The 14869-nt window shown below is 48.3% G+C and overlaps 1 protein-coding gene across 11 annotated transcripts in view; it reads right to left on the bottom strand.

Annotated features, from left to right (window-relative positions):
• The window catches only part of LOC144781519 (uncharacterized), a 2047367-nt gene that overhangs the window by 962825 nt on the left and 1069673 nt on the right, over positions 1-14869 (bottom strand). For all 11 annotated transcript variants that reach the window (XR_013601003.1, XR_013601004.1, XM_078660419.1 and 8 more), the window contains one exon: positions 13919-14018. Coding sequence is in view for 9 of the 11 variants with exons in the window: in XM_078660419.1 (XP_078516545.1) it covers positions 13919-14018 (100 nt within the window). In the remaining 2 variants the exon portion in view is untranslated. The remainder of the gene's footprint in view (positions 1-13918; positions 14019-14869) is intronic.

A 14869-nucleotide genomic window follows, 5' to 3' on the forward strand; every position in this document is an offset into this window, starting at 1 on the left:
GCCCACCAGAGGGGCAACGTCCGGACTCAAGAGCCAATGGCGGATTTGGAAATATTGAAACATGTGAGGGCCATCCACTCCATAGTCTCGCGAGATGTCGGCCAGAGAGAGGAACCCCTGCATATCAAAGAGGTGCCCGGCAGATCGGCAAGGCGTGTCACGCCATTGCTGGAAAGCTCGGGTGTCTGTGCCGGGTGGGAATGCGGGGTTGTCAAAGAGCGGGGTAAGTGGGGACGGGAAGGTCGTAAGGCCCCGTTTGACCGCTACCATGTCCCAGGCTGCCATAGTGGTCCGAGTGATAGGGGAGCGGAGGAGATAACGGGGTCTGTGCAGGAAGACTGTTTTAATAGATAAAAGTCTCAAGGGGCACTTGTGCAAAGGCTTAAATGGTGAACCCATTAAGAAAGTAAGCACAAGATTCAAGTCCCATTGAAGTACAATAAAAGGAGTAGGAGGAGATTTATTTGTAAGGCCCTTTAAAAACCCTAAAACAATAGGTGATTTGAATAAGGACTGCTGGTCTGGTAGGCAAAGGAATGCCGACAATGCCGATAGATACCCTTTGACTGTAGCCACAGCCAAACCTTGCTGAGATAAAGAAAGAGCAAACTGAAGAATGTCAGACAACCAAGCCATCGAAGGGTCAATGGACTTCTCCCCACACCATGAAACAAATTTGGACCACCTATAAGAGTAGAGTGGAGGAATAACGCCTGGCCAATAAAATGACATCTACCACATCATGTGGGAGAGAAAAAGAATTCAGGTTGCCCCGTTCAATCTCCAGGCATGAAGGTGTAAGGTCTGAAGGTGGGGGTGTAGAACCTGCCCCTCCATCTGAGAGAGGAGGTCAGCCCTGAGAGGTAGACGGAGCGGAGGGCACGAGGAGAGGTGGAGAAGATCTGTGTACCACAAGCTTCTTGGCCAATCTGGGGCGATCAATATTACTTGGGCCCGGTCTTGGCGAATCTTCCTCAGAACCCGAGGAATCAAGGGTATGGGAGGAAACACGTAAAGGAGTTGTGAACCCCAACTCAACTGAAACACATCCCCCAAGCTCCCTGCAGAGGATACTGGAGACTGCAGAATGACGTGCAGTGAGCATTCTTGTGAGTGGCGAACAGGTCCACCTGAGGAATTCCCCACGTCCAAAAGACGTGACGAACCACCTCCGGATGAAGCCTCCACTTGTGGTCGACTGAGAACTGCCGACTGAGACTGTCTGCACACATGTTCAGAACTCCGGCCAGATGATTTGCCAACAGACAAATCTGATGGTCCTGAACCCAGGACCAGAGACGCAGAGCTTCTCTGCAGAGACACTGCAACCCTACTTCTCCCTGCTTGTTGACATACCACATCACAGTGGTGTTGTCCGTCAGGACTTGAACCGACCGACCGCGAAGGGAGAGGAGGAAGGCCTTGAGCACCAGACGTATCACCCGTAACTTCAGAAGGTTGATGTGAAGCAACCTTTCCTCTGGAGACCAAAGACCCTTGATCTCCAGATCCCCCAGATGAGCACCCCACCCTAGAGTGGATGCATCCGTTATCATTGTGGCCACAGATGGAGGTATATGAAAATGCTTTCCTTGAGACAGATTGCCTTCCACACTCCACCAAGATAGATCCGCCGCAGCTTCTCTGGAGATCCTCACTGACTCCCTGAGATCCCCGTTGTGCTGATACCACTGCCTGCAGAGGCACCACTGGAGTGCCCTCATCTGACAGCGTGCATGGTTGACCAACAGAATGCAGGAAGCCATCAGACCGAGCAGACGAAGGACCTTTAGGACTGGAACGACCACTCCATTGAAAAATAAAGGAATCATTTCCTGTATGTCGAGAATCCTTTGAGGAGGAGGGAATGCCCGACACACAGTTGTATCCAGTACTGCACCTATGAACAGGTTGCGCTGGTAGGGCACAAGGTGAGATTTAGGCACATTTATCGAAAAGCCCAATCTGTACAGCAACTGAGTTGTGCATTGCAGATGATGGTGCACCTTCTCTGGAGATTCTGCTTTGATCAGCCAATCGTCCAAATAAGGGAATACTGGTATCCCTGACCTTCTGAGATGTGCTGCCACCACAGCCATCACCTTGGTGAAGACTCGAGGCACAGTAGTAAGACCAAATAGAAGGACCGCAAACTGGGAATGTTGCGACCCCACCGTGAAACAGAGATACTTACTGTGCGACTTCAGGATGGGAATATGAAAATACGCATCCTGCAAGTCGATCGACACCATTCAGTCCTCTTACAGCAGCGCTTGAAGAACCTGCGCAAGGGTGAGCATCTTGAACTTCTCCTGTTTCAGATAGAGGTTCAAGATCCTGAGGTCCAAGATTGGACGAAGTCTGCCATCCTTCTTGAGTATCAGAAAATACCGGGAGTAGCATCCCTGACCCCTTTCCTGCTCCGGAACCACCTCTATCGCACCTTTTCTTAGTAACGCCAGGACTTCTTCCTGCAGGAGAAGCAGGTGGTGCTCCGAGCAAAAACCTTGGCAATTCAGAGGGAATTCCCGAAATGGAAGAGCATACCCATTCTCCACGAGATTGAGAGCCCAAAGGTCCGATGTGACCGATTCCAAATTCCCGTAGAAAATGGGTAAGCCGATCCCCTACAGGACCAACATGTATGTATGTATGTATGTATTTTATTGCTTGTTAAGCGCAGCTGTCACCCAAAGGGCATCCTGGCGCTGAGACCGATCCAAACCATCGGTTAAATAAGCTACATTACCCTTGGGAACAAGTGGGTCTTTAAGTCGAATATGAGTTAAAGTTTAACATGACGGAATGGCGGATCTAGGGCTGCTTTTCTGAGGTTGGGGGGGATGGGAAGAGGAGGAGGAGGAGGAGGAAACTTGACGTCCTCAAGGCCAAGCCCTTTGTCTGCCTCTGTACGACTTGTACAGAGGATTCTGCGATTGCTGCGGTTGCTGAGGTTTCCTGTAAGAACAAAAGGAAGACCTTCCGAATCCCCATGTATCTCTTACCCACAGATCCTCTGGACTGGAGACCCAAGATCTAGCTGTTGCTCTGCTATCTTTGAATCTTTCCAACTGAGCATCCGCCTTTTTCCCAAAAAGGCCCAAGCCATCAAATGATCAAATGGCAGATCTACCAAGGTAGTTTAGACATCAGCAGAAAATTCAGAGGACTTTAGCCAGGCTGCCCTCTTGGTGGCAATAGATGAGCCCATAATGCTCGCCACAGAGTCAGCCGTGTCCAAACCACTCTAGATGACTTGGCGAGCAGCAGCTTGAGTGTCAATAAGTACTTCATTAAAATTCTGCTTGTCCTCCTCAGGAATTTTAGGGACCAATTGCTTCACATAGTCTATCAGAGCATGGATGTAACGCCCTAAAAGGCAAGTGGCATTCGTTAACTTAAGAGCCATTAGCTGAAGAAAATACATTCTTTGCCGACTGATCTTGCTTTTTAGACTCTTTATCGCCAGGCACCTGAGAGAAAGCTCCTGCAGATTTCTTGGAGCATGCTGCCTGTACCACCAAGCTCTCGGGCAAAGGATGAGAAGATAAGAAGTCCGGGTCTCCAGGAGCCACCCTATATCTCCTCGCGACAGCTTTCGACACTGCTGGAGCCGTAAAAGGCTTATGCCACACCTCCAAGATTGGCTCTGTCAACGCCTCATTGAAAGGAAGCAGAGGCTCTATCACTGAAGATGGATAGTGGAGAACTTCTGTTAAAATATTTGATTTAAATTCCGCAGTGGGCAGATTTAAATTCAAAAGTTCAGCTGCTTTCTTGATGACCCCATGATATGGAGCCACATCTTTTGATGGAGCATCCGGAACAGAGGATAACTCCCAATCTGGAGAAAGTTCCAAGCCACTAGCCTCCCTCACATCATCAAAGAAATCTTCAGATTCCTGCAGCTCGCCTTCTTCCATCTCCACTTCTCTGTATCTTTGTTCCTCTAGATAGAAGCCGTTGTGCCTCCCTTCTCGACCTCTCCTTCGGGATCGGCGTCGGCGGATCCGCAACCGACTCCGATGTAACCGGTGCCGGCGTCGAACTAGGTGCCAAAGGACCAGGCCGTAGCGAACGAGTTCGAATAGGAACTGGCGCGGTGACGAAGGCATGGGCGTGGAAGACCTCGGCGGCGCCGAGAGATGCCAAGTCGGAGGCGGTGTCGGCATGAAAGGCATGAACGGAGCCAGAGCATACGTCTGTGGGACTCCAAGATTAAAGGCCATCGAACCCATGGGACCAACCGGTTCTCCAGAGGGGTACATGGCTCTCGAGAACACCCCATACATCCCATTTAAATAATGCGACGGGTCTTGTCTTGGGCCCTGAAAAGGAGGGTATGACCCCAGAGGCTGCTCCTCAGGAGGCACCGGATTCGGGTCAACTTGTGCTTCGGGACGAGGGACCAGAGTCATCAAAACCTCAGGATAGGGAACCTCTTCCTCCTCTCGAGAATGAATTGACGTCGGAGATGGATTCGATACTCGAGCTGGTGACTGCTCCGGTGAACCAACAGGTGATTGCTCACCTTCCGGATCCAGTACAGCAGGTGAAAGAGAAACATAATCCCTCTGATGTCGACGACTTGGAGACTTCGACTTCGACTTCCAGTCCGGCTCCTTCTCCGATTGATGTCGAGATCCATGCCTCCTATTCTTATGCTTCTTTTTCGAAAGAGAAGCATGTCCCGAAGATGACCTTGAAGCCGACCTCGACCTTGAGCGAGACCTCGAACGCCTGGAGCGAGACTACGATCTTTTCTTCTCCTTCTTGCCTTTTAACTTTGCGACCAGAAGTTTAGCCTCTCTCTCGCAAAGCCTTCGGGTTCATTTTCTTTCAACTAGGACAGCCCTGGACGTCGTGGTCAGATGATAAGCACAACCTTCATGCGGATCCGTAATCGACATCATTTTACCGCACTCTCCGCAGGGCTTGAATTCAGTTTTCTTCAATGACATCTTGAAAGAGCTACAAGAAAACACTGAAAATTCTCGACAGTAACACTGTAACAATAGAGCTACCGAGGATCCCTAAAGAACCCGTTAGTGTTGACAACGCGGAAAAAAGGGAACTGATATCATCACGCCGACGTAGGCCTATTATGGAGTCGGTGACATAGGTCTATTATGGAGTCGGTGACGTCAGCGGAGCCGCACACGATGCAGTGCTTCTGTGACATCGTCCACGTTGGCGTGAAGAGCTACGAAAGAATTTCCGAACGTTGCTGACGCAGGGGGATATTCACAAGGTGAGGAATCCACTGGCAGATGTATCCATCAGAATAGGACACCATTGGAAAACATTCTTTCGGACCAGGAAAAAACGGGACTAAAACCCCCTTCCTCTCTAGGAGATCGGCACCGGTTCTATTGCTCCCTTTCGGAACATTGCCCGAATCTCTTGACGCATCTGATATAGATGCTTGACCTTTTGAAGTGTCTGAGGAGTACAAGGGGGAAACTGAAGGAACTCTAGAGTATGTCCGAATTGTATTATATTGAGGACCCATCGGTCCGTCGTTATCTCTTGCCAATGATGGGGAACTTGTAGAGGGGAAGGAATACATGTAGGCGGATCCTGAAGGTTGTCATTGTCTTCTGGATTTGTCCTTTCCTTGACGACCTCCTCTTCCTCTAGGGGCAGATTTTGTATAACCCCCTGCCTGTCATTAACCATACTGCTGACGGTATGGCTGAGAAGATGTGAAATAAGAGGGGTATCTGTCCTGTTGGTATCCTCCTCTATATGATGATTGGCCTCTACCTCGGGCCCCCCGAAAGGTACTGAAGTGTTACTAGGGCCTTTGTGGTACCTGTATCCTTCTTGATACTTTGAAGCGCCTCATCCACATGTTTTCCAAACAAATCATCCCCATCGAAGGGAAGATCCAGAATCTTATTTTGGACCTCTGGTCTAAAAGCTGTAGCTCTCAACCATCCCTGACGGCATAGTACAGCCGCTCCTCCAAGCGATCTGAAGCCCGTGGTCACAATATCCATCGAGCAATCAATGGCTTCAGCCGAAGTCCTTTCTCCCTCTTGAAGGATCTTTTTGACCTCTTGTCTACTATCCTCAGGGATGAGGTCTATGTAAGGTGTCAGGTCACACCACATCTGCCTATCGTATCTGCCCAGAATGCCAAGGGCATTAGCAACTTTAACTAGAAGAGCAGAGATGGACGAAAATCTTTTTCCTGCATTATCCAAATGCCTACCCTATATGTCGGGAGGCGCTATAATAGGAGCTGAGGAATTTTTTGATTTCTGTTGTGCCGCTTGGGATATAATCAAATCCGGCATGGGATGGCCCACTAAACAAGCTTGAGAGTCTAGAGGCGCTTTATATTTCTTTTCCAGTCTGGCAAGCACAGGTGTGACTATCGCCGGTGTCTTCATGACTTTCAAGCCTTCTTCCCACACATGGCTAAAAATCGGAATAGCCAGAACTGACTTCCGGTATGGTTCCTTAAAATCATACAAGAAACACTCCGTTTGTGTCATTGACATCGGAAGCTCAAACCTCTTTGCAACTCTCTCCATCAAATTATGGAACCCGCCGACGTCCTACGGCGGAGAATCAATAGGTACTGGTGAGGGAGACGAAGGCGATGGAATATGGTATTCATCCCATTCTTTGTTAGGGTCTGTTTTCTCTTCCTCCTCTTGGTCATCATCAGTGGTGACAGGATCCTGTAGATGCACTGGTTGAGGTGACCCAGGTGCAGGGTCTGGCAGTAACTCCCTGCTTCTAATTGGAGTAGTAGGGATGGAGCGTGGGTGCGGAGCGAGTATTTCATGAGAGATACTTTCTGTGCGACTTCAAGATGGGAATATGAAAATACGCATCCTGCAAGTCGATCGACACCATCCAGTCCTCTTCCAACAGCGCTTGAAGAACCTGTGCAAGAGTGAGCATTTTGAACTTTTCCTGCTTCAGGTAAAGGTTCAAAATCCTGAGGTCCAGGATTGGCCGAAGTCTGCCATCTTTTTTGGGGATCAGGAAATACCGGGAGTAGCACCCCTGACCCCTTTCCTGCTCTGGAACCACCTCTATCGCACCCTTTCGGAACAGTGCCAGGACTTCTTCCTGCAGGAGAAGCAGGTGGTCCTCCGAACAGTAACCCTGGCAAGGAGGGTAATTGGGAGGGAATTCCTGGAAAGGAAGAGCATACCCATTCTCTACAAGATTGAGAACCCAAAGATCCGATGTTATAAATTCCCAATCTTGTAGAAAATGAGTAAGCCGACCCCCCACTGGGCCCACATGATCCGGAATGGCGGATCTAGGGCTGCTTTGCTGCGTTGGCCGGGGGTTGGGAAGGAGAGGAGGAGGAGGAGGAGGAGGAAGCTTGACGACCTCTAGGACGGGATCTTTGTCTGCCTCTGTACGACTTGTACAGAGTATTCTGCTGCTGCTGAGGCTGCTGCTGGGATGATCTATAAGATCGAAAGGAAGATCGGCCAAATCCCCTGAAGCGTCTTCCGGTAGTACCCCTGGACTGAAGGCCCAAAGATTTTGCAGTGGCCCTACTGTCCTTAAAACGCTCCAAGGCAGTATCAGCTTTCTTTCCAAACAGACCTGATCCATCGAAAGGCAAGTCCATTAACGCAGACTGGACATCAGCAGAAAACTCTGAAGATTTGAGCCAAGCAGCTCTCCTAGTAGCCACAGAGGAACCCATGACTCTTGCCACCGAGTCTGCGGTGTCCAGACCACTCTGGATGACCTGTCTCGCAGCTGCTTGGGTGTCCGAGACTACTTCTTGAAAATCCTTCCTGTCCTCCTCAGGAATCTTTGGAATAATCTGTTTGACAGAGTCCATTAAAGCATGGATATATCTCCCCATCAGACACGTAGCATTGGTAGATTTTAATGCCATACTGGCTGACGAGAAAACCTTTTTTGCACTTTGGTCCTGTTTCCTGGATTCCTTGTCTCCAGGAACCTGTGGAAACGCTCCAGCAGATTTCTTAGAGCAGGCAGCCTGCACTACCAAACTCTCAGAAAGAGGATGCGTTGTTAAAAATGCAGGATCCTCCGGTGCAGCTCTATACCTCCTCGCCACCGTTCTAGAAACCGCAGGAGCAGATAAGGGTTTTTTCCAGACTTCATAGATAGGTTCAGACAATGCCTCGTTGAAGGGCAACATAGGTTCGATCACAGATGAGGGAGAATGAAGCACCTCAGTTAAAATATTAGGCTTATAATCAGCCGTAGGTAAAGTAATGTTTAGCAAACTCGCTGCCTTCTTAATGACAGTGTGGTAAGGCACCACATCCTTAGATGGAACATTTGATACAGAAGCTAACTCCCATTCAGGCGATAGCTCAAGCCCACTGGCCTCGCACAAGTCTTCAAAGGGATCCTCAGAATCCTGCAACTCCCCTTCTTCAGTATCAGAATACCCATATTTCTCCTCTTCTAGAAGTCTCTGGGCCTTCCTCCGAGACCTTTCTTTCCCAACCGAAGTCAAAGGATTCGGAACCGACTCCGACGGGGTCGGTGCCGGCGTCGAACTCGAAGTCGGACGAGGTCTCTCGACACGAGGTCGGACAGAATCTTGCCTCGGAGTCGCGGGTATCGGCGTCGATGGGTTCGGCGTCGATGGAGCCGGCGTTGTGCGCTTCGGTGTCGACGACACAGGTGGTGTCGGAAAATGCCAATGCGGTGGTAGAGCCGGCATAAAAGGCATGAAGGGTGCAGGGGCATAAGCCTGTGGAACCCCTAAGTTAAAAGCCATAGGACCCGTGGGACCAACAGGTGCACCAGACGGGAACATCGCTCTTTAATATACACCAAACATGGCGTTCAGGAACTGGGTAGGATCCTGACCTGGAGTCGGAAACTCAGGATATGGACCTCTTGGATGTTCCCGGGGAGGCTGAGTCGATACGACGTCGACCTCTTCTTCGGGCGCCGGAACCGGAGTCGATGAACCATCAGGTGCCGGAACTTTGGCTCCACCAGCCCCCTGCTCCTCACCTTCATCCTCCTGACCAGAAGGATTGGTTGGCATCGGAGAATGGACCTGTTCTTGAGGTTCGGGAGAATCCGGATGCGAAGCCTCTTCGTGTTCAGACTCCGAAACCTCCACTTCTTTACCCATGAGTTTGACCTGGGACTTCGGTCTTGAGCCAGAGTCCTTCCCAGAGCGATGACGTGACTCACGGGTCCTCTTCCTGTGCTTCTTCCTCGATGACTTCGAAGCGTGAGCCGAGGATGACTCCGAGTGCGACCTCGAACGAGACCTCGACCTCGACTTCGACCTCGATCGGCGAGATCAAGATTTCGATGACTTCTTGGCTTTCTTGCTCTTGAGTTTCACCACGAGGAGCTTTGTCTCCCTCTCTCTCAAGGCCTTCGGAGTCATCTTCTTGCAGCAGGAACAGTCCTCGACATCATGGTCGGAGCTCAAACACCAGACACAACATTCATGAGGGTCGGTGATTGACATGGTCTTGCCACATTCACCGCAGGCTTTAAACCCAGTCTTCTTCGACGACATTCCGAAGAGAATGAACAAAGACACAAATATAAGGAAATAGTAAAAAAGTTACTGCAAGCTACTACACGATCCCTGAAAACCGTTAGCGTCGACGACGCGGAAAAAAGGGAACTGCTGTCATCACGCCGGGGTGGGCCTGTTATAGGCGCCGGTGACGTCAGCGGGGTCGCGTGCGATGCCGTGCCTCTGTGACGTCCGGATCCACGTCGGCGCGAAGCTACAAAAGAATTTCCGAATGTTGCTGACGCAAGGGGGATATTCACAAGGTGAGGAATCCACACGGCAGATGTATCTATCAGAAACCATCGTCAACGATGACACCCCCGACAGAGAACCAACTGTCACAGGCAATAAAGGCTTCTTGGAAACTAACTTTACCTCGACCTTCATCATCGAAGATGAAGATTTTCTGGTCGACGATGCAGGTTTTTTAGATTTTACCTCAGGAGGCATAGATGATGGCTTCCTGAAGGGTTATTTGACCTGAGGGGGTGATTTTGACGGTTCAGTACTCGTCTTTTTTGGTGGTTTTTCCCCCGAAGCTTGTCCCTTACTCTCCTTTTCTCTAGGCTGAGGAGATTTTGAGGGACTGCGCCCAGAAGACCCTTGAGTGGTCTTTTTGAGGGCCTTCTCAGGACGTTCCTTTGAGGAATGAGCATGAGGAGATCTTCTTCTCTTCTGAGATTTCCTAGATATAGAGGAAGATGCCTCATCACTATCACTGGACATAACCTCCTTTCTGGCCTTTAGCTTTTGAAGCCATATCAAAAGGCGTCCTTCACGATTCCTCAGGGTTTTACTTGAAAAGGTACGACATACCTTACAGTCTTTAGCTTGATGATTCGGATAAAGACAGTAAATACAATCAGCATGAGTGTCATCCGTGTAGAGCCTCTTCTTGGAACAGGAGGCACAGGCTCTAAATAAACTTTTTTTTCTCCTTTCCTGGCATTAGCAGAAGAATGAACTAGTAGGCAGCAAAGAATAGTATATATTCAGATGAAATTCACAGAAAAAAAGTTCTCAAATCAAGTAGAAAAAGTAGAATTTGAGCAGAGCTCAAAGGAGACTCCTTTGCACAACGTGCGGTAGAAAATCCGAGGGGCAAAAGGTTCTCTGAGGAGTGTTCTAGAAGGTGAGCGGTTCTGATTTGTTCAGGGACAAATTTGGTCTCTTTTACATAACGAAGGTAATGTGTTGCAAAAGGGAAATGGGCCTAAGCCTCTTTTCAGTTTGCTATCTAACTAAGCATTGCTTTTTTATATACCGGATACTCCAGTCTTGACGACGGGGAATGTTCAGGCATGTGAATCTATCAAAGCTCCAATACTGGAGTAACCAACACTTACCCTACTGTTGCATTCTTTGGAGTTAGAATAGTAATTTTTACCCCTACACTAGGCAAAACACTTAACCTACTGGTGCACCCCCTGGAGTCAGAATAGTAAATTTTACCCCTACACTATCCAACACTTACCTTAAATGCAATGTAATGGTATGCGTTGTAAAGGTATAATGTGATGTAATGGAATGCGTTGTAAATGTAGTTTTAAAAAAATAGTTGTAATGGCATGCATTGTAAATGTATGCGTTGTAACGTCATACATTCATCCCAATCCTCTTCCTCCCCTGGTACGAAACCCTATTGCTATCTCTGCAAACAGAAAGCCCGTAAGGCAAGGGATTCCCATTTCCCCAACAGCCAGCAACAAGGATACCACTGCTACTACTCCTACCACTACCCCCCTTAGTGCCCCTAGTAGTTGCACTCCAAGTGGTAGTTGGGTTCTCATGGGGTACTGAGGTGGAGTCTGCCATAGCCAGTCCCCCTACTCAGGGCACCTTAGTATGTGATGGTGGCATGGGTTTTGCCACTATTATTGTAAGTTCCGAAACCTTTGGCAAGTACATACAGGAGCCTCTGATCAATGGTTAGAAAGTTGTAGCCTGTAGGGACACAGGGGCTAGTGTCACCATGGTGACAGGAAAACCTGTGTCCTCCTTCCATCTTCTAACTGGATACATGTACCAGGTGACCAACACGGATGGTGTTAGAACAGATCACCCCATGGCAACAGTCAATCTCAGCTGGGGAGGGGTAACTGGCCCTAAAAGGGTGGCAGTATTCCCCAACCTGCCTGTAGATTCCCTGCTTGGCAATGATCGAGAGATTTCAGCCTGGGGTGAAGTAGGACTCAGAACCCTTCTAAAAATGATAGGCCTTCCCTGAGCAGGTTGGTGTGAACCCTAAGGCACAAGGCAAACCACTAAGAAGCCCTGGAGCTATGGAGCATGAAGGAATGGCCCACCCAGTTCCAGCAGAGAGCTCAAGGTGGAAAAAGAAAAGGCTTCCTCCCCCCAGATCTTAGGTGAGGGCCATCCTCCTTAGGGAACTGATCCTGCCCCTTGTGAAGAAACTGCCCCAGAGGAGGCCTGTCCTGACAGAGCCACTGAAATAGTGGAGCCTTCCAAATCTGGAGCGGGTATCCTGCCCATCTTTGACAGGACTCAGTCAGCCTGGTTCTGCACAGGCCAGGGATGTCAAATGTCTTCACAGGGCCCACTGTCAAGAGGAATTCCCTCCTCCACATATTAAGGACCCCAAGCCTAGTAGTACTAGCCAGCTGGATAGTCCTCAGCAATCTGAGGGATCTGTCTTACCCTTAGCAAGTGACATCTCCAAAGGGGCTCTGTTGGGCAAAGCAAGACCTGAGACAAGACCGTCCCACACCTTCACTGGCCATACATTGTTCCAGTCAGACAGGATCAACGAGAAGCGGAAATCAGCAAAAGGTTGACTTCTAGGGATAAGTATAGGTCAGTCATAGAGAAGAAAGTCTTTGTTGTGGCCAGTGGTCTGAGGAAGTTAAGACCAACCGTGTTAGGGCCTCACTTCCCTAGTCAGACACACCACAAGCCCCTCTCTTGGCTCAAACAGTTGACAGGTAGACAACTCCATTGACACCACCACCTTGAGACCCATTGAGTATGCAGCTGTGTTTCCACTCTGCACACAGCCTCCGTGAGGTTCCTAGGTACTTACCTCGGGCGGTCCCTTGGGTCCCCAGCTCTTCTGAATCTTCTGGGTCAAGTCTCGACTTCAGTCGCAGTTTGCATTCCACTTTATTAGTATATGGTTTGGTCACCCCCTGGAGACCACTGTGTATTTGTGCTACTAACCTGTTCTCCTTTTGAAATATTGTGTGTATTGTGTTTATATCTCCAGGTAGGGGACATACCAATGTGTTAGTGAGTGTGTATAATAAATATTTTTTTTAAACTAAATAGTGGTTCTTTTTTGTTTAACCTACACTTTATGATTAGTTCTGGTAAAACAAGCTGCTTAACACTTCTTCTGGACTAAGCCTGAAGGCTGCTCTCCACGGCTATCACTTGCAGAGCTTTCTATGGTTATCTAAGACCACTAAAATCACCATAAGAGTTCTCTGGATTAGTGGAAGGTGCTTCACTTAAATAAGAGTGCACCAACTACTAAGCCAGCCTCCTACAACCATGCACTTTAATTTTATGCCTGTCCTTCACAGTCCTACTCAATATCTTCTCGCAGTGTCTGCGGTCTTCGGTGTGGTGGCCATCTGGGAAGCACACTATGCAAAGGTCGTGATGGTCTACCTGTGCTGTTTCTTGCCGCAGGCATGGCATTTCACAAACAGAGAAGACATTCTGACTGGAAAATCAAATGATTCCTGCCAGGAAATAGGTGAAAAACACTCCTGTTCCATAAGGTCATCGAGTGAAATGGTTTTGAAAAGGTTGGAGAATGCTTCTAGAAGGAAATAAACAAAAAAGTCAAGTTCAGTGCTTCAGGGTCCTTTTACCAGGATCTGGGTAGAGAACAGACCTAACTGTCACCAATGGGGCATGATGGGACACAGGAGGAAGGGTGAGGCCCTTAACCTCACAATGCCAGCTCTCCTTTCAAGTCCAAATAGCCTATGTTCTAAAACAGCTCTTTATTTCCTTTATTTGCCTTTCATGAAAGGTTGCATAGGATGTTTCTGTTTTTGGAATTAAAAAAATTCATTTGGCAATTGTAACCTTTTAATAGACTGTAATGACAGCTTTTCTCTATTTAATCACACCTTTCTAGTGAAGCCTTCCACATATGTACGTTTATATATATTTTAGGAAATTGTTCTGGAATCCTGCACATGGGCAGGGCAATTCAGTGCTTATGACACCTGATGATGATCCCCTGGAAGAGAACACAAGGAAATTATATTGACATAGCTTTATATTTACTTCTCTGTAGACTAAACCTACGGGGGAAAAAACAGACGTGTAAAATGTTTAAAATGTTAGCATTCGACATTAACAAAATTTTCGCTCGTAAAAATTCTCTCAAATAACTGTGATATACATAGTAAAATGCATGAATCAATATATTACCTTCTATAATGTACTTTTCTCGAGCTTTATCATCTGACAATCTAACCATATCACTATAGGCACGTATCAAACGCCAGGAGAATTCAGGCCTGCCACAGAACTAGTATAAAAAAAAGGAAAGTCAAAAACTACTTTTACATTATTTAAATTCAATCGAAATTAAACTCGTTTACTTTAGCTCTCTAAATTGTAGAAATCATGTCATGCCAACATATATATATATATATATATATATATATATCCATATCCATACTAATATTATAAAGAGAGAGCCCAAACATTTGAGGCGGGTAATCGCAGTAACCACAGCACCAATCACAACACCCAACACAGCGTTGGAAAGGGCAGTTGCAGCAGAAGGACATAGGCTATGCAGACGGCCACCATATACATTATTTTTTTTTAAATTGTTTTTATTAACTTTTCAAGAAACAGTGGTGTTCATCACAATCATACAGTGCAAGACATACAATTGTACCGTAGGACACCATATACATTTAAAAGGTAAAAGAACCGTGCCAGCAAAGTAGTCCCTTGTGGGCATGTCTGCGTTGTACTGTGGGCGTGGGCTGGGGGGCGTGACTAACGCTGGGGGCGTGTGGTACGGCCATCACATCGTGGGCTGTGGGCGTGTGCTGGGGGCGTGACAAATGCTGGGGGCGTGACAAACACTGGGGGCATGTGTCCGCCCTTCATGCCAAGTGAGTCGTACATACAAGCGGCAATTACGTTGCTGCGCAGCATCAAGGGGCACGCTGGGGGCGTGAGAAACGCTGGGGGCATGTGTCCGGCCTTCATGCCATGTGAACGCAATTGCGCCGCATCAAGGGGCACGCTGGGGGCGTGAGAAACACTGGGGGTGTGTGCTACGTTCCACTCTTCATGCCATGTGGGTCGTTCATTAATCAGAAGATCGTCTCCTGTGGCCGTGTGCTGGGGGCATGACAAACG

Source organism: Lissotriton helveticus, chromosome 9, assembly GCF_964261635.1.
Source record: "Lissotriton helveticus chromosome 9, aLisHel1.1, whole genome shotgun sequence".
Classification (NCBI taxonomy): Eukaryota; Metazoa; Chordata; class Amphibia; order Caudata; family Salamandridae; genus Lissotriton; species Lissotriton helveticus.